At 46.0% G+C, this 22,115-nt stretch overlaps 2 protein-coding genes across 3 annotated transcripts in view; both read right to left on the bottom strand.

Annotated features, from left to right (window-relative positions):
• SLA2 (Src like adaptor 2) overlaps window positions 1-15,923 on the bottom strand; it is a 34,527-nt gene extending 18,604 nt beyond the window's left edge. The window contains exons 1-4 of the mRNA XM_044664342.1: window positions 15,855-15,923; window positions 9,112-9,187; window positions 5,581-5,740; window positions 3,224-3,310 (exon numbers count right to left, since the gene is read on the bottom strand). Of these exons, the coding sequence (XP_044520277.1) occupies window positions 3,224-3,310; window positions 5,581-5,740; window positions 9,112-9,175 (311 nt within the window). The 5' untranslated portion in view covers window positions 9,176-9,187; window positions 15,855-15,923. The remainder of the gene's footprint in view (window positions 1-3,223; window positions 3,311-5,580; window positions 5,741-9,111; window positions 9,188-15,854) is intronic.
• A 2,584-nt stretch (window positions 15,924-18,507) lies between these two features.
• Window positions 18,508-22,115, bottom strand: part of NDRG3 (NDRG family member 3) — a 69,825-nt gene continuing 66,217 nt past the window's right edge. Inside the window, exons 16-17 of one of the 2 annotated variants that reach the window (XM_044664338.1) lie at window positions 20,838-20,876; window positions 18,508-19,948 (exon numbers count right to left, since the gene is read on the bottom strand). In XM_044664338.1, the coding sequence (XP_044520273.1) occupies window positions 19,770-19,948; window positions 20,838-20,876 (218 nt within the window). In that variant the 3' untranslated portion in view covers window positions 18,508-19,769. The remainder of the gene's footprint in view (window positions 19,949-20,837; window positions 20,877-22,115) is intronic. The other variant, XM_044664339.1, reaches the window with a different exon arrangement.

Raw genomic sequence — 22,115 nt, 5'->3', positions numbered from 1 at the left:
TCTGAGGGACTTATGGCATAGAATGCTGCTCTCCACTTCCAGAGAAAGAACTGTTGGAGTTGGAATGCAATGAAAGCATGCAATTTTTCAGTTGTTTATTTGGGTATGTGATTGGGAGTTTTGGTTTTATAAGATTATTCATTTACAAAAATAAACAATATGGAAATATGCTACTCATGGTAATACATGTATAACCCAGATGGAATCATTTGCCGGCACCAGGGAAGGGAGAGAGGGAGATAAGTGTGATCATATAACTTGGGAAAACTTGTGTGGAAATTTGTTATTACATGCAATTGGTAAGTAAAGAAATAAATGAAACCCCAAGAAATGAGGTAGTTGCAGCTAAATCCAATGCAAAGACTTTCTCCAGAGAGGCAAAGAGTTGACAGAGTTGGTCTCATTGGAAGTCTAAAGGCAACAAGAAACATGGGATCTTTAGCTTCCTTACCCTGCACTGCACATGAGGAGCACAAGTAAAAAACCACCATAAAAATATCTGCAGTTTTGGCTACCAATATCTGTTGTCAAGGATGAGGGAGTAGAGAAAGTCTAGGATGAACTTACTAAGACCCTCCAGATGAAATGAATTTAATTCAGTGACCCTCGTGCAAAGGTCCTTAGGGGAGGACAGTGAAAAATAAAGTGGAAAATATGGCTCAGGATTAGGAAACAGAAAAGGCTTTTATCTTACACAGAGAAGCTTTATACATTTGTATAATAAATATTTTCTCTAAAAAAAAAGAGAGTTGGAAGGCATTGAGTGTAGCAAATATCTAACACCATCTCGGGAAATGATATTCACTACACAGCATCATGGATTCGAGGCTAGACGTTGTCTTGCCCACGCTCAATAGAATCTTGTAACGATTAGATACCAGTGTGGGAGTCATTTCTAAATCAGCTGTCTCTGTCTATTTAAACTACTGATTTCTTAGAGCAGAGAGCAAAATAAATCCCAAGTAAGAAGAAAAGTTAAAGATGAGAAGACGTGGCGTTCAATTAAAACAGACACTATTTGGTCTATTCAAAGGAGCAATTCATGCAAACCAAATTAGCAAATTGATAAAAGTATGGACCTTCATATACATTATCACCATTCCCTCCTCAAGGGTAATCATTGTAAAGCAATCAATTGCTTCCTTGAGGAAACCAAAAGATCCTAGAAATAACCTCAGGCAGCAAATATTAGATTACATCGACAAACAGAAAAGACAAAGTGAAGGGCCTCAACAGTTTGGCATAGTAATGTATTTATAAAACATCAAGGGGGTCTCTACCAGCACCAGCACCACCACTACTCCTACTAAACAGTAAGGAGGAAAACATGAGACACTGTGTAAGATTAAAAATTAATATGCAATATCTCCAAGTATTATATTTAATAATATTTATTAGTAATAACTAAAATAAAAAGCTAGAGTAAAAAGGGTGCCAACCCAGCCGGGGTGGTGAAAAAGAGGAAGAAAGAGACGCAAGAGGCAGAGTTACACACAACTATATACTATACACGAGCACACAAAGTGGGGGCGAAAGAGGAAAGGGGTGTAGTTCAAAGGTACAAGATTTTCTAATTATACAAAGGAAAAGACCAGGTTCAAAGTTTTATTCTATTATCATTATTAAAAACCCCTTACGATTAGGGCTTAATCAATAATACGTGTAAAACCCAGTGGAATTGTGCGTCGGCTAAGGGGGCTTTGGGGAGAGGGAAAGAACAAGAAACATGTAACTATGGGAAAATATTCAAAATAAAACTAAAACTAACTAACTAACTAACTAAAACCCCCTTACCTTCTCTCTTAGAATCCATATTAAGTATCAATTCCAAGGCCAAAGAATGGCAAGGGCTAGGCAATTGGGGGTTAAGTGACTTGCTCAGGGTCACACAGCCAAGAAAGGTCCGGGGCCAGATTTGAACCCAGGATCTCCCATCTCCAGGGCTAACTCTCAATCCATCAACCTATATATTCTTTTACTTATTACTCATTTAGTCATAGGTCAATTATTAACATCTCTAGACATAGAGAGTGAAAGGTCAGAGATGGTTCAGAGGAGATAATGTATTCCATTTTGGACAAGTTGAATCCGAGACACCCCTAATGACATTAGAACCAGGAAGATCTGAGCTTAAGTCCCACTTCTTCTTCTTTTTCTTTTCTTTTTTTTTTTTTTAAACCCTGACCTTCCATCTTAGAATCAATACTGTGTATTAGTTCCCAGGCAGAAGAGCGGTAAGGGCTAGGCAATGGGGGTTAAGTGCCTGTCTCAGGGTCACCTAGCGTCTGAAGTCAAATTTGAACCCAGGACCTTCCATCTCTGGGCCTGGCTCTCAATCCCTTCAGGGGCCACTTCTGACGCATACACAGGCTGTGCTGACCTGGCAAAACACTTGACCACTTAATGGTCTAAGAAACGATATTCAGGAGGAGGGGATGGTCAATAGTGTCAAATGCTGTGCTCCAGACTCAGAGGAGAGCAATCTGAGGAGCTAGACTGCAAGGGGTGGAGGCCTGAGGGATGAGGAGGAAAGGAAGCGAGTCCTTGAGGGCCACTATTTCTAGGGACATTTGAGGGTGGTTTGAGGGGATGGCAGGTTCACATTCAGGTTTTCAAATGGAGGTTCCAATAAAGGGTGGAAGCTGGCTATGTTTGTAAGCCATTAGAAAAGTAGAGATTGAAGGCGAGAAGGAGAGAATGGTAAGTGCCTGCGAGAGATGGAAGGGTTGGGGTCCAAGACACCAGTAGAGAGGGAGAGGGGGCAGGATGGAGCTTTCTGTATGTGGCTGATATCAGAGCTGATTTCGCTTTTCTTTGTGGGCATGATAATATTTATTGCTTTGAGGAAATGGTTTTGTAACCTCTAAACTTCCATCATCATCATCATCATCATCATCATCATCATCACTCTCATCTTTTTGCTCAAATCAGAAGCTTCTGGAAAGGGAAGACCTTCAGGATCACCCCCAAAGAATGACAGAATGTCCCATCTGGAAGGGACATTAGAACCCAGAATTTCAAACCTGGAAGTGCTATTAAGAACCGTCTAGTCTTTCCCCTTCATTACACAGGAAATGGAGCCCCAGAAAGGAGAAGGGACTCCTCCAGGGTCACAGAATGTTTTCATGGCAGAGCTACGGCTTGATCCCCGTTTCCTCTCTCCTGGGAAAGTGTGTACAACTTCTAGGAAAGTAGCTTTTCTCAGAGGTGGGGGGAAGCTTACCCTTGAGAGATTCTGGCCACGTGGCTGCTGGGAATAATGTACTCTTCACTGGTGGCTTCAGACATAACTCTCCACCATTCTCCATTGCTGCAACCCAAGAAAGGCCATCAAATTCCCTTCTCCAAACTAGGAACAATCTCAGACCTAGCAGGTGCTAAAGCAGGTTGGGGACTTTGAAACCACTTCTTTCATCTGGCTCAAGAGCTCAGGACACTTAACTGCACTGAATTTATTCTGTCTATACTTCTATGCAAATTTCTTGTCTCCAATTAGAATGTAAACTCCTGGAGGGCAGAAACTTCTTTCATTTTTTTTTTTTTTTGCCTCAATTTCCTATTGTACCTAACATAATACCTGGCACATAATAGGCACTTAATACATGTTGTGATCATGGACTTATTAAACCATAGTATCACAGAGGCTTTCTCCCTCTCCTTCCATAAAGCTTTGCTTAGAACCAGGAATTGAGACTAGACATGATCCATGATGTAATAGGAGAGGCTCCCTTGCAAGAGTTTCATAATGGGGCAGCTAAGTAGAAAAATGGATAGAGAGCCAGGCCTGGGGTCAGGAGGACCTGGGTTTAAATTTGACCTCAGCCACTTCCTACCTGTGTGATCCTAGGCAAGTCACTTAACCCTAATCGTCTATCCTTTAATTCTCTTATTTTTTAGAATCAATACTTTGTCTTGATTCTATGATGGAGGAAGGTAAGGGTTTAAAAAACAAACAAACAGGATCAGAGGATGGGCCCAGGGGGTACACATAGGAATCCTGGCCACTGGGAAGGCTGAGGCTTGATGAATTGCTTGACTTTGGGAATTCTGAACTATGGTACTGAAGTATTCCAGCTGAGTGTCTTCACTAAGCCTGGCACCAATGTGGGGATCCTCCCAGGATCTAAAGGCCCAAAGGCTGCCTAAAGAGGGACCAACTGACCCAGATTGGAAACAGAGTGGATGAAAGCTCCAGAACTGACCTGGAGTCAAGACTTGGAAACAACTGAGTCCCCAAAAGCCAAACTAAACAAAAACAAAACTAAGAGGATCATTAAATGAGTGCTAAAAGGGACTTAAAAGGCCATTGAATCCAAACCCTTCAGGTTTAGAGAGGGGTTAAGTGACTAGCCAAAATCATATAGGTAGTATCTCAAGTGGCTTTTGAACCCAAGATTTTCTTTCTTTTTTTTAATTAATTTATCTTTAAGTATTTTTCCATGGTTACATGATTCATATTCTCTCCCTCTCCTCTGTCCTCCCCCGTCCCCGAGCTGACAAGCAATTCCACTTGAACCCAGGACTTTCTGATTCCAGAGCCATTGCTCCCACCACTTTTTAATTCTGCTGCTCCTGGTTGATAAATTGGGATCAGTGGGAGTCTCCCAAACCCTGCACAGGATGCCTCACACCCCTGGGACCCCATAACCCCTGAAAAACAACCTCAAAGGCTAATGAGTGAATTCTCCATCACTGGAGGTGTTTCAGAAGAGGTCCTTTAATGATTGGCCCCTTGTTGTTAGGGATGTAGGAGAAGAGATTCCTGTTTGTGTACACATAGGACTCAGGATTGACCTCTCAGGTCCTCTTCCTACCCAGATTCCATGAGTCTCTGACCTGGGAAGCCTTAGAAACAGGAAAGTGCAGGTGATGGCATGATTGTGAGGCCCCACTTCTCCTTCCCTGGCCCACTGGGTGATTGGCCTGCCATTGGCAGAGCTCTTTTTTTTTTAAACCCTTACCTTCTGTCTTGGAGCCAATCAGAAGAGTGGTAAGGGCTAGGCAATGGGAGTTAAGTGACTTGCCCAGGGTCACACAGCTGGGAAGTGTCTGAGGCCAGATTTGAACCTAGGACCTTCCATTTCTAGGTCTGGTTCTCAATCTACTGAGCTACCCAGCTGCCCCATTGGCAGAGCTCTTGATGGGCTAGGCCAGGAAAACAAGGCATCCTTTCCATCAGCCCCCTGCCACCTGAAGAGCTGGAGCGCTTTGGTCACTTGGGGGGCAAGGCACATCTTTGCAGAAAATTTGGCTTGGGGAGGGGACGAGGAAGGCCGATGGCGGATGGGGTGGCTTAGTTGGGGCCTCCCTGCAGTGGTACCCAGGCTCTCCTAGCAGGGCAGGATGCTGCTGGTCAGATTCTAGCTTCTGGGCTTGGGGAGAGAAGCATTACCTGGGGTGGGCAGCCCCCAGTTATGTGCCTCCAGCTTGGAGGAGCTAGGCTGCTAGGAAGCAGTCACCCTGGCTTCCTAGGGGTCTCTAGTCCAAAGTCTGGCTTGCTCTGTGGTTGGCCTAGGCAGCCTGGGATGAAAGGGTACCAGCTTAGTGCCCGGTGCCCCAGTCCTCTGTGGACAGGCTTACTCAGAGATGATGGTCAGTGGCTCCCCAAGTTTCAGCACCAGCTTCCCCTGCTCCCCAGCTGGGAAACTGTCCAAGGCCACAGCCATATCCTTGCTTCTGTCTGGAGAAACAGGACCGGTTAAGAGCCCTAGAAGAGGAAAAGAGAGACTTGGGTTTTGGGCTAAACTCTGCCCCTGATTCACTGTGTGACCTTGGTCTAGTCCCTTCCTTTTGATCAACCTCAGTTTCTTTATCCTTAAAATTGAGCCTTTGAACCCTGAGGATTTCATAGAAAAGAAGTTGGTAACCATAAATGCACCTCTGAGGACACTTAAGGCAAAGAAGAAATAATCACGAGCCTCAAATTTGGAGCCGAGAGGAAACTTGGAGCTTATTTCACAGGTGAGTTCAGGGAGGATCTTCCTGAGAGCTTACTTGCTCAAGAGAACACAAGTATTAAATGGCAGGGCTAGGATTTGAACCTGTGTCATCCAGGCTTCCTACGTAGCACTTTATTTATTTTTTATTTTTATTTTTATTTTTTTTCCTACGTAGCACTTTAATGTTTGCAAAAGTATTGGAGGAAGAAAGAACTCTACAGAGGTCATCTGATCCTCACAAACTGTGAGGAAGGCACTAGAGATGTATTCCAGTTGAGGAAATCAAGGCTCAGGAAGGAGATAGTAAATGACTTGCCTAGGCTCAAAAATAGAATAGGGGAAGAACTAAACCCAGGTTTTTCCAGTCCAAGCCTAGGAGGCTTTTCTATTATGTTGCCTCTCCCAAGGGGTTTTTCTCCCTCTGAGCCTCCTTCCAGCTTTGACTTTGCTCTTCCCTCTTCCTCCAACCCCAAAATGCCAAGGAGGCACTACTCCATAATGACAGAGGGCACTACACCTCATTCTAAGCAGAGTTTCCCAGGATGGCAGAATACCCAGCTTTGTTGACCTACAGTGAAAGCTTCTGTGACTCCTGCTTAGCAAAGCTCCCTCCAGGCTGCCACTGATGAGCCTGCGGATCTACAATCAACTAGGGTAGGGAAAGGTCTCAGGACTGGATATTCAGCAGAATTTTTGGTTTGTTTATTTATTTGTTTTTTGTTGTTTTTTTTGGTGCTGGTGCTGGTTGCTATGGGTTACATTATTCCCTACCAACCTGCATGAGTAGAGAGAGTTTCTTTATTGGGAGCTCCCTACTCTGAAGTTGTTGTTCATCCTTCTTTTTCCAATAGGACCAATGACATCATCAGGGTCATGTCTTGAATTGATTGTGAATTAGATTTAAGGGAGGCAGAGTTGTACAAAGTCATCAGCCTTGATCTCTTTTCTAGAGTCTAGTGCAGTGGTTCCCAAACTTTTTTGGCCTACTGCCCCCTTTCCAGAAAAAATATTACTTACCGCCCTGGAAATTATGAAACTCTTTATTGAACTCAGAATAGAATGTAATACAAAAAAAGTGTGGCCATCATCGCTCCCCTGGATCTCTGCAGCACCCACCAGGGCAGTAGCATCCACTTTGTGAATCACTGGTCTAGTGGCAAGACAAAAGCCAAGATAACTGGCAATAGCTTCAAATGCAATGGATGATCTTGGGGTTTTCCAAGTCTGACCAAGATGAAATTACTGGACAAGTCCCTATCCCTGCCTCTCTCCCTAAAGTGCCATATAAATGTCGGTTTTATTATTATTATTATTTTTAAACCCTTACCTTCAGTCTTGGAGCCAATACTATGTATTGGCTCCAAGACAGAAGAGTGGTAAGGGTAGACAATGGGGGTCAAGTGACTTGCCCAGGGTCACACAGCAGGGAAGTATCTGAGGCCGGATTTGAACCTAGGACCTCTCGTCTCCAGGCCTGACTCTCAATCCACTGAGCTACCCAGCTGCCCCCTCAGTTTCATTCTTTATGAGTTGGTCCATTTGGGGTTTTCTTGGCAAAAATACTGACAGCCTTCTCTCCCTTATCTGAGTGGGGGGGGGTTGGTGGTCCAAATTATTTAGGAAGAGAGCTATTTTTCCTTTTATTCCTCATATATATGTATATATATATTTATTTATTTGTTAATACAGAGACACATTGAAATAGGCACTACATTTTAACCTGGTTTGGGCTGTGCTTGGGAGTGTTGTGGCACAAAGGTGGCCCACAGGCCACATGTTTGGCATCTCTGCCCTAGAGGCCACAGTTTAAGGACCAGTGATGCCTTGGGCAACCTGAACCACCCAGGAAGGACATTCTCTCATGGGACCAGTGTGAGACATCGTGGAGATAGCCTGCCCACACAAGACTCTCACGAGATTTGACAGAAAGTAAGTCCCTTTGGGCAGGGACTGTTGCTTTTGTATCCCTGGAAAGTAGCACGATGCCTGGCACAAGGGATCATTCGTTAGCACTGGAAGGGACCTCAGAAATAAGTGAGGTCAAGCCCCTCATTTTACTGATGAGGAAACTGAGGCCTGAGTAGTGAAATAATTTGTATAAGATCACAGAGGTTTTAGTAAGTGGCGGAGATGCTTATTGATAGATTTATTTTATTTTTAAATTTTTTTTTAAACCCTTGTACTTCGGTGTATTGTCTCATAGGTGGAAGAGTGGTAAGGGTGGGCAATGGGGGTCAAGTGACTTGCCCAGGGTCACACAGCTGGGAAGTGGCTGAGGCCGGGTTTGAACCTAGGACCTCCTGTCTCTAGGCCTGACTCTCACTCCACTGAGCTACCCAGCTGCCCCTTTATTTTTAATTTTTAAGAAACCCCGTACCTTCTGTCTCAGAAAGGCAGGATAGCTGTAAGGGTTAGGCAATGGGGGTTAAGTGATTTGCCCAGGGACATACAGCTAGCAAGTGCCTGAGTCACATTTAAACTCAAGACTTCCCATGTCCAGGTCTGGTGCTCTATCCACTGAACTACCTAGCTGCCCCCTATTGATAGATTTATTTTATTATTTTATTTTTATTCAGAGATATTTTATTTTCCCAATTACAGGTAATAAAGATTTTCAATATATATATTTTCTGAAACTATAAGATCCAAATTGTCTTCCTTCCTCCCTTTCCACTCCTGGAGATAGCATCGATAGATTTATTAATTGAATCTAGATAAAGATGGGACAGTTGTTGTTTAGAATCACTGATAAAATGAAGTTTGGAGATTTCCTCTAAATCCAAAATTTTCCAAAGCCCCCTTAATTAAAGGAGTGCTCGGTGTGGAATGCCCAAGTAAGACTGCGATTTTGTTGTCGTTTAGTTATTTTTCAGTCAGGTCCGACTTTCTGTGATCCCATTTGAGGTTTTCTTGGAAAAGGTACTTGAGTAATTTGCCATTTCCTTCTCCAGCTCATTTTATAGATGAAGAAACTGAAGCAAACAGAGTGAAGTGCCTTATCCAGGGTCACACATCCGGGACGTGTCTGAGCCCAGATAGGAAGCCAGGAAGAGGATTCTAACTCCAGACCCCACGTTCTAACCACTGTGCCACCTGAGTATCCCTTGCGATTTACCTTCCTGTAAAAGCCCAGCTTCCTGGCTACCGGCTGGGAGCCCAGGACGGTGCAGGCTTCTTCTCTTTCTGCTGGGCAAGCTTCCCATGGTACCTTGGCAGATGGCTCTGAAACATGCCATGAGAAGAAATATCTGAAAGAGAAACTTGGATCATGACTATTCCACCCCTCCTGTGGCCTGGCTTCATGCTCTTCTCCCCAACCCTCCCTGAACTCCCAGCCCCAGGCAGTCCCTCAGGAGATGATCTTGCTCTTCTTGGGTACAGTAGAAAGAATGCTGGATTTGAGGCTGGAAAATCTGGGTTAAAAAATTGTTTTTTCTAAACCCTCACCTTCTCTTTTAGAATCACTACTGCGTATTGGTTCCAAGGCAGAAGAGCGGTAAGGGCTAGGCAATGAGGGTTCAGTGACTTGCCCAGGGTCACACAGCTGGGAAGTATCTGAGGTCAAATTTGAACCCAGGACTCCCTAAGCTGCCCTACCTTTCAGCCCTGTGCAGATTTGACCCCTGGCACTCCCTATCTGGGTGAGCTTGGGCAACTCTCTTGACCTGTAGAGGTGAAAGGCTCTCCCAAGGGTGGCTTCTGCCTCTGCCTCGAGGCAGGGATCACAGAGCCTGCAGACCTCTCTTTCCAGGCTAAACCCACCCCAGAGCTTTGCACTCAGCCTCCTCTGGCGGATGGTCTTCGGTGCCTTCATTCTCAGTTGTGATCTGAGGCTCAGTCTGGCTTTTCGCTGCGGTTTCTGCAGTGAGACCTCAGAAAGGAACATCTCTAATGAGGCCTGACGAGGCAGAGGAGGACGGTGACCGTCTTCACTCTGGCCACTGCCCTAGCAGCCAGCAAGCTCCCCCAGGACCAAGACTGTTTTCATTTTTGTCTTTGAATTCCCAGCACCTGGTACTTGGTAGGCAGGTGCTTAATAAGTGTTTGTTGATTGATTTTCAACATCAACATGGGTTGATGGGGATAGGATTGGGGATGTAGACTCTATAAACGATCACCTCAGTGCAAATATCAATAATATGGAATTAGGTCTTGATCAATGTCACGTGTAAAACCCAGTGGAATTGCGCGTTGGCTACGGGGAGGGGGAGAGAAAGAGCATGAATCATGTAATCATGGAAAAATATTCTAAAAAAAAAAGTCCCTCAGAATTGTCCTGGATCACTGTATTGCTGTTAGTAGCAAAGTCTATCACAGTTGATTGTTCCACAACATTGCTGTTACTGTGTACAGTGTTTTCCTGGTTCTGCTGATTTCACTCTGCATCAGTCCATGTAGGTCTTTCCAGCTCTTTCTGAAACCTTCCTGTTCATTATTCCTTATAGCATAATAGTATTCCATCACCATCATATACCACAACTTGTTCAGCCATTCCCCAATTGAGAGACATCTCCTCAATTTCCAATTCTTTGCCACCACAACAAGAGCAGCTCTAAATATTTTTGTACAAGCAGGTCCTTTCCCATCCATCCATCCATCCATCCATCCATCCATCCTTAAAAGCCAACCTGAATTCGACCTTCCCTTCTTCCTCCCTCTGAGTGATTTCCTTCCCCTTTGGATCCCATAAAGCCATTTGTCCCTCTATTAGGCAGTTATCATGTAAGATGAGATACTGCAGTGATCTCTGCTGGTGTTTTATTCCTAAACTTTGTAACTCCCTCTTATCCTCCTACCCCCAAGCACGGCGCTCTGTGAACACGATGCGAGTTTAATAAGTGTGTGTTGAAGAAATGACTGTTTGCTAGGCAAGGTTGTACAAAGACCCCCCCAAAAAAACAATCCAAGCAGTCCTTGACCCCTCTGAGCTTATACACCCATGGAGGAGACACGAACCTAGGCAGCCGTTTGAGGTATATTCAGAGAGGAAAGACAATAACTTTAGAAGGGAAGGTTCAAGAGGGAGACCCAGAAGGGCCACCATGGGTGGTGGTGTGTGCTGAGTCTTGTAGGGAAGTCAAGAGGTGAAAGTGAAGAGGGAGGGCGTTCTACCTGCAAAGGCACCGGAGAACCCAAGGAGGAGAATGGTGCCTATGAGATGGGCAGGGGGCTGGCATGTGGGTGGGAGTAAAATGGAAGGAGCCTGGAAAAGCAGGAAGGAGTCAGGTTGTAGAGAGCCTTGAATGCCAAACAGAAGACTGCGTTTGAGGGGGCAGCTGAGTAGCTCAGTGGATTGAGAGTCAGGCCTACAGATGGGAAGTCCTGGGTTCAAATCCGGCCTCAGACACTTCCCAGCTGTGTGACCCTGGGCAAGTCACTTGACCCTCATTGCCTAGTCCTTACTACTCTTCTGCCTTAGAACCAATATACAGTATTGACTCTAAGACAGAAGGTAAAGGTTAAAAAAAAAAAAAGATCCTGGAGGTAACAGGGAGTTTGCTGAGCAGACACATGTTATGGTCAGACCTGTTGAGTGAGGATGAGAGATCTGAAGGCAACTGTCTAGTCTTGGCTTGAGGGGATGAGACTGTGGCTGTAGAAGTCAGGGAGGGAACAAAAACCTGGATATGTGGAGTGAGACGGAAGAATCGAGGCTGATACTGAGATTTCAAAATGGGGCGACTGGGATGACAGTAGAACACCCAACCTTAAGAGAGAAGTTGGGAAGAGGGGAGGAAAGAGAATTCGTTCTGTTTTGGAATATCCGTATCCAAAAGGCATCTTGTAGGACTGATGCTCAGGAGAGACATTAGGCCTGGCTATATGGATTTTGGAATTATCTGCAGAGATGTTAAATAAGTTAGGGTTGGGGAGGACAGCTGGGTGGCTCAGTGGATAGAGCTCCAAGCCGGGAGACAGAAGGTCCTGGGTTCACATGTGGCCTCAGACACTTCCTAGCGGTGTGACCCTGGGCAAGTCACTTAACCTCCATTGTCTAGCCCCTATTGCTCTTTTGCCTTGGAACCAATATACAGTATTGATTCCAAGATGGAAGGTAAAGGGTTAAAAAAAATGCTGTATAGCAGGGATTCCCAACCATTTTTGGTCTCTGTATTTCTTGGCTTTTAGTTTCCTTATTTCATATAGAAGAAACAAATTCTAGGACTTATTCATAAGAAAGAAAATAGATTCATTTTTCATAAAGAAAACTGTATTGGGTCCAGGATATTTTTTCGCTAACACTGCTACTTTTGAATATTTCAATAGGCTAAGAGAGTCTTCTCCATGCCCCTGGTACTCTCCGGGGATATGTGTTACCCAGGTTGGGAAACTCCTGTAGTGTAGGATGGGGTTAACTTTTTTGGGGTTTCCAATTTATTCTGTTGACTCATTGTTTCCAGTCCACTAAAGCCTCAGCCTCAAGGTAGCTTTCCCCCACAACTCTGCCCACATCTCTTCTTACCTAGCTCTTCCTCCTGATTCCTGGACTTTTCGATTGATTTATTTTTAACCTAAATGCACGACTTCACATTCATTCAACACCATTAAATTTCATCTCCGATTTCGGTCCTCTGGTCAGCGCAGGGACAGTCTTTTTGGTTAGCTGAGAAGGCTTAGTTAAGGTTAAATAAAGCATGAAGAGTTCTCCATGGAGATCAGAACTGGATGACAGTTTGAGCATCTGGGGCGAAGCATGAGATGTCTGGGCAAGGAGACAGGGATGGAGAGATAGTAAAGGGAACAGCGAGACCCAGAACGCTGTTGTGCAGAAAGCCTTGAGTTCTTGACCCAGCTCCGTCAATAACACTGTGTGATCTTGAGCAAGTGATTTCCCTCTTGGGACCTCAGTTCCCTTTTTTGGTAAAATAGAAGCATTAGCCTAGTTCTTCACCAGAATAGATTTTAGAGGGAGGCCTTGTACTTAGAAGCAGAAAAAAATGTCATTTTAATTTTCACTAACACCTAGTTGAAATTTAGCATTTCTTTCAGTTACATTTTTTAAAAAAAGAAACGAGTAGATTTATTTAGCTTCTAAATTCTGGGAGGCTCAGGAAGAATATTTTGGACCACAACAAGAGAAAAATAAGATTTTTACTTAGTGATCATTTTCTGCCATCTTCTTTCTTTAAGACCATTATTTTATTGTCACCCTACATGGGATGTACATATGCAGGGTATTAACAAACAGTCATTGCCTACACAGTGCAATCTATATCAGATGTGATTAAAAAAACAAACACAAAACTCACCTTCCCTCTTAGAATCAATATTGTGTCTTGGTTCCAAGGCAGAAGAGCGATAAGGGGGGATTAAGTGACTTGCCCAGGGTCACCTAACTAGGAAGTATCTGAGGCCAGATTTGAACCCAGGACCTCCCATCTCTAGGTCTGGTTCTCTATCCACTGAGCCACCCAGCTGTCCCTCCAAACAGACATTCTTTTTATCTTTTTTAAACCCTTACTTTCCATCTTAGAATCAATACTGTGTATTGGTTCTAAAATAGAAGAGCAGTAAGGGCTAGGCAATGAGGGTTAAGTGACTTGCTCAGGGTCACCCAGCTAGGAAGTGCCTGAAGTCAGATTTGAACCCAGGACCTCCTGTCTCTGGACCTGGCTCTCAATCTACTCCTTTGCTCAAGAACATAAATACAGATTCTATTGAACGCTTAAAAGCCCTTTATCATTTGACTGTGCCCTATCTGTCCAGGGTGACTGTACATCTCCCCCCAAGCTTTCCCCAGTCTATGTTCCAGCCATGCTAGAGTGTGACTCCCCTTGATGCTTGGCTCCCTGGACCTGACCCTGCATCTTCTGGCCACAGGGCAACCCAGGCTGTTCCCTATGTACCTGGGGCACTTCCCCTCCACAGATGGCTTTTATGATTGCCAGATCCCCGTGAAGGCTCAGCTCAAGCTACTTCCTTTCCTCGTCCTTTTAGTAGTTAGCATACTTGCCTCCTAGTAATCTTTTTTAAAAAATTATATTCCCACCCCCAGTCATATGCAGGAACCCTATTAAAAATTTTTGTTTATTTAATTAATTTAGACTATTTTTCCATGGTTACGTGATTCATGTTCTTTCCCTTCCCTCCTCCCACCCTTCTTCCATAGCCAACGAGCAATTCCACTGGGTTTTACATGTGTCATTGATCAAGACCTATTTCCATATTATTGATATTTGCACTAGGGTGCTCGTTTAGAGTCTGCATTGCCAATCATATCCCCATCGAACCATGTGATCAAGCAGTTGTTTTTCTTCTGTTTCTACTCCCACAGTTCTTTCTCTGGATGTGGATAGTGTTTTTTTCCATAGATCCCTCAGAAATGTGCTGGATCATTGCAGTGCTGCTAGTAGAGAAGCCCATTATAGGAACAGGTTTTAACACTTGTTTTCTGATCCAAATTCTCTTCTTCCCTTCCTTTCCTCCCCATCCCCTGAGATGGCAAAAAATCTGATATGGTATACCTGCCTCTTAAAAACCCCAGCAGTATTTATGTTGCATATACTTTATTTTGCTTGTGTATGTGTTACAAATAGACTTTTTAAGGACAGGAACTGGTTGGTTTTTGTCTTTGTGGCTCCCCTGCTTGGTAGGTATGGTGCCTGGCCCTAGTAGGTGCTTCATATTGAATCCCATCTAGTTACCAAATCCTATTTATTCCATATTTTGAATTCACACCTTTCCATTCTCACTGATGCCCCAGAACAAATCTGTTTCCTTTTATACTCTTTTTATTCTGCACTTGCTAATGTTGCCAAAATAATTTTTCATATGCATAGAACTATTCATGCCACTTCTCATAAGACTCAATATTTTTCAGTGTCTCCCTATGGTCTATGGCCTCACATTAATTCTATTAGCAAGTTTCACATTTCTGTGCCTGGCATTCAAGGTCACCACACAGCACATCCCTCTCACGTCCCCTCCCCCTCCCCCTAATCTGGAGCCATGCTTTCTTTCTAGTCATATTACTCTTCATTTCAGCCAAAATGGACAAATAATGCCTTACCGATCTGCCTGGGCCTTTGCCATAGTGTATTCTGCTCTAGTACACAATCCCTATATGCCTACTTTTTTCTATTGAATTTCAACCCATCTTTTATTTTTTTTTTTAAACAGAAAATTTACTGATTACATTGTTTTTTTTATTTTTTTTAAACTCTTACCTTCTATGTTGGAGTCAATACTGTATATTGGCTCCAAGGCAGAAGAGTGGTAAGGGCTAGGCAACGGAGGTTAAGTGACTTGCCCAGGGTCACACAGCTGGGAAGTGTCTGAGGCTAGATTTGAACCTAGGACCTCCTGTCTCTAGGCCTGGCTCTCAATCCACTGAGCTACCCAGCTGGCCCCTCAACCCATCTTCTGAAGCTATTTTTAATGCTTTTAATGCCACCTCCTTTGGGAAACCTTCTTTGGTCCTCTGTGGATGATCTCCCCCACAGAACTCACTGGATGCCATTTTGGATACCTCCAGTGCACTTGCCCAATTTTGTATTTTCTTATTGTTTATTTGACTTCCTACTAGACTTTGAGTCTTGCTGAAACCTTCTCTTTCTTCCAGCATGCAATGGGATCCTACACTCAGCAGGCACTCAACAAATATCTGTTGTGCTAAATAGCAATGGGTTGCATAGGAATTGCTACAGGAGGCCATACTCCTTGGGAAACATCAGCTCTGGGATTCAGGGAATCTCATCGCTGACCCCCATAGCAGTGGCTCAGAGGCTCCTCCATCTGTTGAATTCCAGACAATGTGCCTTCCTCCTCCTGCTCTGCTTTTCCTATATTACCCCATTCCAAGCCCCTCAGAGGATACAAGAACCATCACAGAAGTCATACGTGACCATGCTAGGGAACGGATACTTTCCCACTCCTGCTCATTTTGCTTTGAAAATCCAAACCAAACGTACTTACCAGGATCTCATTGTCCGAAGTGGGGAGATCTTAACAAAGGCACTATAGGGTGTCGCTGGTGCAGTTCCTCCTACGGGGCCAGGCTGTCCAATAGAGCCTCCTCAGGTCCCTACACTGGCTTGTCGGGTTTTGCTGCTCCACCCAGGCATTCCTAGGGGTGGCCCATATTGCAATAGCTCAGTGTCTTAACCTGCGAGCATCAATTCAGACGGTTTCTTGTGGATGGCTGAGTCTGGAAGACCTTTCAGGCTTGGTCCTTCTGGGCTGGGAGCCCCTAACGCTCTCCTTTCAGGGTATGTAGCAGGAGATGGCAGAGGCTTCCTTTGAGTGTTTAGTTGACACTACAGACTCGGTGGTTCTCAGAACCACTGGTTTCCTCTGACGACAGCGCATGGCCTAAGAAGCACCAACAAGTTCCTGTTCTGGAGGAGAGAGCATCACACTTATCATGAGCCCAAAGCAAGACTTACCTCATTTAGTGGATGGGTCTCATCTAGGGAGCAGAGCTACGCTAGGAAGCAATATTGTCTAAAGAACCAAAGTGCAATTGGAAGAACTGGGATGCCAGCTTTGAATTTTGGCGAAAAACAAAATACAAGCCCTTTTGTGTCTTAGCAAAAACAATCATTTTATTCCTGTCTATACATTATGTATTATTATTACTGAATACTAGATAGTATAGGGGAGAGAGAGAGGTACTGTACTTGGAATCAGATAGACTTGGGTTCAAAACCTTTACTCAATGTAGGACCCTGGGCAGGTCACCTAACTTATATCAAAGTGTTATTGTGAAGAGCAAATGAGAAAACAGTATAAACTCTTTAAGCAAACCTTATATAAATGCATATCATTATCTTTGGGGCAGCTAGGAGGCACGGTGGTGAGAATGTGAAGCTTGGAGTCAGGAAGACACAAGTTCACATTTGGCCTCACTTATTAGCTTTGTGACCCTGGGCAAGTCACTTAACCTTGTTCACCTCAGTTTTCTCAACTATAAAATGACCTAGAGAAGGAAATGGCAAACCACTCCTGGATCTTTGTCAAGAAAACTTCCAAATGGGGTCATGAAGAATTAGACGTGACTGAACAATGTACTATTGACATTAAAATGCTCCAGGGACTTGGGCATCTCAGGGATCCGTGTGCCATAAGCATGTGTCAGAGGTAGCAGAGGGATGTACATAGCTTAGCGCCAGAGAGAACTAGGGCCAGTGGGGAGAAACGTCCCTATCAGGTAGAACTTTCTACCAGAGCTAACAAGAATGGCCTCCCCATCATCCCAGGTGATCTTCCAAGCAGAGGCTGGAGAGAAGACAGGAGGGCTTCCACCACGTGGCAGAGGTGGAGACCTCGAGGGCCTCTCCCAGCCCTGCCTGTGGTGATTGCTTGCTTACACTTCATTTCTCCTGACATCTGTCTGAGAGTTACCAGCCGCTACAGCGGAGACTCCAGCGTGTCGCTGGTCCCTACCAGTTCCTTTCCTGCTGCCCCTCTCGTCTCACCTTTGCAGAGAAAATCAAGATTTAAGTTTAAAGCTAAAGCTATTTATCATGGAAGGGAGCTGATGGAGGTGGAGTGAGCTACTGAGCCTCACCTAGAGGAGTCAGGAAGGCTGGAGGTCAATCCTGGCCTCATACAAACTTTACTGGCTGTGTAACCCTGGATGAGTTGCTGAATGTTTGCCTCAGGTTCCCCAATTCTAAAAATGGGGATACAAGCCTCCACCTCTGAGTCTCACTGTGAGCATCCGATATTTGTGAAACACTTAGCAAGGTGCCCGGCACATAGTAGGTGCTTTATATTTATCCCCTTCCCTGCACTTGGTTGCTTGAGGAATGGGTGCTGGAGTGCAAGTTCACTTCCTACCCTCTGCAGATCTCTGCATTCTCACACCTCTGAGCAGTCTTTGCAGGGTCAGTGGTGGCGCCATGGACTCAAACCTGCCCTGGTTTGGGGCCTGAGGCCAAGGTGTGACATTTGGGCTGGACTAGGCCTGGTAGGATGCGGCTGTGGCTTGTTTTTCCTTCTACCCAAGATGTCCTGCTAGCTCTCTGTCCTCACCTTCCCCGGCCTGGCCTGCCCCATCTCACTGACCACAACAGTCAGACCTCGCCCACGCCTCGTCCCCCTGCACACCATTTGGCTTCCTGTCTATTCGTCACCAGAAGGCAGGGCCGAAGGATGGAGGCTCGGGGACAGAAGGGAAGGGGCTGCTTCTGCTGCCACAGCCCAGGAGATCTGATTTGTAGAGGTGGGGGGCCTTGAACATCATCTGTAGCCGTGTGCAGCCCCAGCCCTGGGTGACCCCCCCTTCCTGCAGCAACCCCTCACTGTGCACTATGCAATCTCTCTGTGTGGATCTAAAGGTGATGGTGGGGCCTTAAAGGTCTGCCAAGTGTCTTCCGCACATTTGTCTTTCGCTACTCTGCATGAATGGATTCTCTGGAGTGGACTTGCGATTCTGGGGTCCTGAGAGGAATCTGCTTCTGCAAGGTCAGGGGTTGGTGAATTTTAGGTAAAAAAGGCGCTAAACACAAAGCTCTCTTCATGAGAGTTAATCCAACTTTCCTTTGTCCTTCTTGGGCCAACATCATCCCAGGAAACAAGGTGCCTACCGCCTGTTGTCTGAGTGAGGGAAATGATGCCAATGCAGTCAGGTAACAATGAGACATATACAGCTTTATTTAATAATCTGTAAAAAGTTGTACTCTAGCAGAGTGGCTCCTTTCCTATTTCTTCAGTTTAAAGCAGTCTACTCCCAAAGGCCCTCCCCCCAATGCTTAGCACCCAGCCAACGGGGCGACCAATTTGTCATCGAGAAAGGCCGGGGCCTTGGCGCTCTCTCCACGTAAGATCGGGGTGAAGATTTCCCCTTGGAGGCACCTTCCTGCTCACAAAAAGGGAGTTCACGAGGCAAAGGATCTTTCAGACACTTGTTTTTAATGTCATTTTTAATGGAGCTTGCATAAGTCTGCCTGAACACAGTGATGTTAGCGTACCATCATAATGCCTACAGAACTCCCTTCATCCACACAATGGCCTCCCATTTGGGCTCTGGAAGAAGCGGACCGTCATCTCTGGAGAAGCACAGGACGACTGTCCCTTCTGCTCTGCAGCCAGAGAGTCTGCTAAGGAAACCATACGTGCAGTTTTAAAAAACGACTCCACTCTGCGTGAGAACCGCCACTGCTCAGAGGCTCTTGGTGGAGAACACTTTGCTCCCCTTTTTTTGGCTGTAGAATAAATAGTGTATGTGGATTCACTTGAACAGAAGCACCAGGCTGGCCTCTCTTTCCCCTACGTGCAAGAGGCTTTCCCTTTATCCTTAAGGAGAGGTACGAATGCCAAATGTGACCGTTTCTATTCCTCAGCGCTACTCTGAATTCAAGGAAGCCTGCAAACCAACGTCACTGGAGCGAGCGCTACGTAGCCCGAGAGAGCTTGCTGGCCTAACCAAACAAAGCTTGTTCTGCGTCTTCTCCCCTGAAAACACTACTGAGGACAGAAAGGAAAGAACAAATCCCTTGTTTTCCTTTGCAGAAGCTCGACAAGAAAGTGATTCTAAATTCACAGAAGGACACTCACGCACTCATGCACACACACTCTCACACTCGCTCACACACACACAGAACTGGGATCAGAGAATCTTATCTGATATATAGTTGAGGAAGCACAGGGAAAGCTGGTAAGGACAGTATCTGCTACGGCTGGAATGTTATGGTGACCGTGTGGGTGTCACTGGATATGTACAAAAGAAAGGCTAAAAGAATCATCAATCCAGGCTAACAAAGAGAGGTTACAGGTGGCCATGCATGAGTCAGGACAGTAAGTGCCAGTTTCCTGGATGAAATGCTATATTATGGGGGGTTGGGGGTCAGTTAGGGACTCGGATGGGTCCAGAAGAGGCGCGTCTGCTTAGCAGGACACCTCCATGGTCTGCGGTCTGTCTAGGATGTCGGCTGACTCGAGGGCTCCCGGGGTTCCCTCTGACTGTGTGCTGGCGAGAGACCGACTGTAGAGGCTTTCTCCGGAGCCGATGCTCGATGTGGAGTGGGTACGTGAGCGGAGGAGCCGGGTCATGCTGGCCGACGGAACTGCAACAGAGAAGAGGCAAGAAGACCGAAAGGGCGCGGGTCACTCACCCGGCCTTCCAAAGACGCCCAGACGGACCCGTTTCCTGGGGCGGTGCCTCGACCAGCTCGTCCCTGCTGCGGCCCAAAGGAGCCACCCAAACCAGAGGCGGGAGGGCCAGGCGACTGCCCAGAGAGCCCACAGGCTGGAGGGAGCAGCAGGACCAGAGACTACCCCGTCATTCAAACAGGATCGGCAGGAAGGAGGTGTGGAGCCTACTCTAGAACTACGATCTGTGAGTGCATGCAACACGGAGTCAGAGGAACGCACACATACATGAGAAGTCATAGTTTCACAAATACAGCGCAAGCCCGATACAACGAGGGTCTCGAGGGGTGCGATAACAGACGAGAGGCTTCTCTCTGTCCCTGACCGATCTAACCCAGGAGGCCAAAGCAGGAGCAGCAGCTCCTCAGGCTTGGCACAGCCCCTCTTGCATGGTCCTTGGGCTTGGAGGCCCATCCCTCTCTGGGCTTGGGACTTCACAGAAAATCCTTGGAAGTGTGGCTTCCAATTTCTGCCCCCACAGGCCGCAGTCTTCTCTGGGAAAGGCCTCGTTTCGAGGAGGGGGGAGTCGAGGGGTCGGAGGAAGAGGAGCCCTGGCCTTCCTCAAGCTAGAGAGTGGCTGGGACCGCTGAACGGAGACCGGTGGAGAGAGGCTGGCCGCACTGCTCTGACCTGTTTCCTCTGGAGGGGTCAGGCCCAGAACGACTGACTTGGGGATGGAATGAGCCGCGTTCTATCGGGCTCCCACTGCATAGGAAGACTGCTGACACATGCTGCAGGCAGCCAAGGCAGCTAAGAGAGCATTGCTGGGAGGAGAGGGGCAAAGGCTGGCATGGAGGAAGGTACCTGACTCGGTGCTCAGGTGGCTGAGCTGCACATACGGGACTGGAAGCAGGACGGGATATAGGAAAAGGAGTGTTAGTTACCTTAAAATGCCAAGAGGCCTTCTAGGCTGCTTCTAAAAAGCAGAACAGTTGGGTTCTGTTACTAATGTTACTTTTGAGCTTGATGCTTTCCAAATAGACCTTTCTTTTCTTATCCAAATGGAAAAGAAGTTATTTTCCTCTTCCCTACAAAGAGTTTCAAAGTTTTATAGCAGAACTAGAAGTAGTTAGTGAAAAGCGGGGCTGGATGGCTTACTATCCCCTAAGAAAAGGGGCAAAGAAAATCCAGATTTTAACGTAAAAGCCCATGGGAAGGAATCTGGGATCGGTGACATAACCACTCCAGACCAGACAGGATCTAAGCACTCTGCTGGGTCGTGTCCTGGCCCTGGTCTCAAATGCTTTGGGGCCTTCCTGGTCTAAACTCCCAGAAGGAACCGGGTTTGCTCAATCTGTGCTGAAAATGCTTATTCCTCTGCTCTCCCTAAGACTCTACCACCACACAGCGGGGTTCCTCGAGGCACATTCCCTGGGAAAGCCCTCAAAGCAGGGCCCAAGTCAAGCCACAATGGAAGAGTCCCTGTAATGTGAAAGTAGGTATAACTAATGTTTCCACAGTGGTATATTGGAAAGGAACCAGAGTGGTGGTAGTCAGGAGACAAGCTCGCCACTACTTAGTTCTGTGATCTGGAACAAGTTATACAACCTCCTTGAGACTCGGGTGTTTCATCTGCAAAATAAAAAGAACGGACTAGAGGACTGCTAAGGTGCCTTACTCAGAACCAGATCTGGGTCCGAAAAGATGTACTGAGATCCAATCTGTATCCTTTTCCTGAAGTAATGACACCCTGGGTGACTGATGCGGAGCCCAGAACTAGTTCTATAAAAGGGGCTTGTACCTGGCCACGCTTGAGCACTCCATACAAATTCTGGATCACCAAAAGGTCTGTAGATACCTCCTCCATGAAGCCTTTCCCTGATCCCTCCAGTTTTTACCATTCTCTCCCTCCTCAAATTACCTTGTATTTAGTTATCCAGTGACAGGTTATTTTCCCCAGGAAGAATGGAAGCTCCCTGAAGATGAGAGTCCTTTCACCATTGGGGCCGCACCCTCCAGCCCCAGCACTATACCTCGTATGTTAATCAATAGTTGTGATGAATCTGGGATTTTGGCTTCTAATTGCCTTGGCACCGGGTGGCACAAAAGGCCCACGGAGGTGCTGCATTTCGCTGGGTGCCC

The sequence above is a fragment of the Gracilinanus agilis genome, chromosome 2, assembly GCF_016433145.1.
Source record: "Gracilinanus agilis isolate LMUSP501 chromosome 2, AgileGrace, whole genome shotgun sequence".
NCBI classification, from domain to species: Eukaryota; Metazoa; Chordata; class Mammalia; order Didelphimorphia; family Didelphidae; genus Gracilinanus; species Gracilinanus agilis.
The sequence above is the reverse complement of the archived record's forward strand: the minus strand, read 5'-3'. Positions and strand labels throughout refer to the sequence as shown.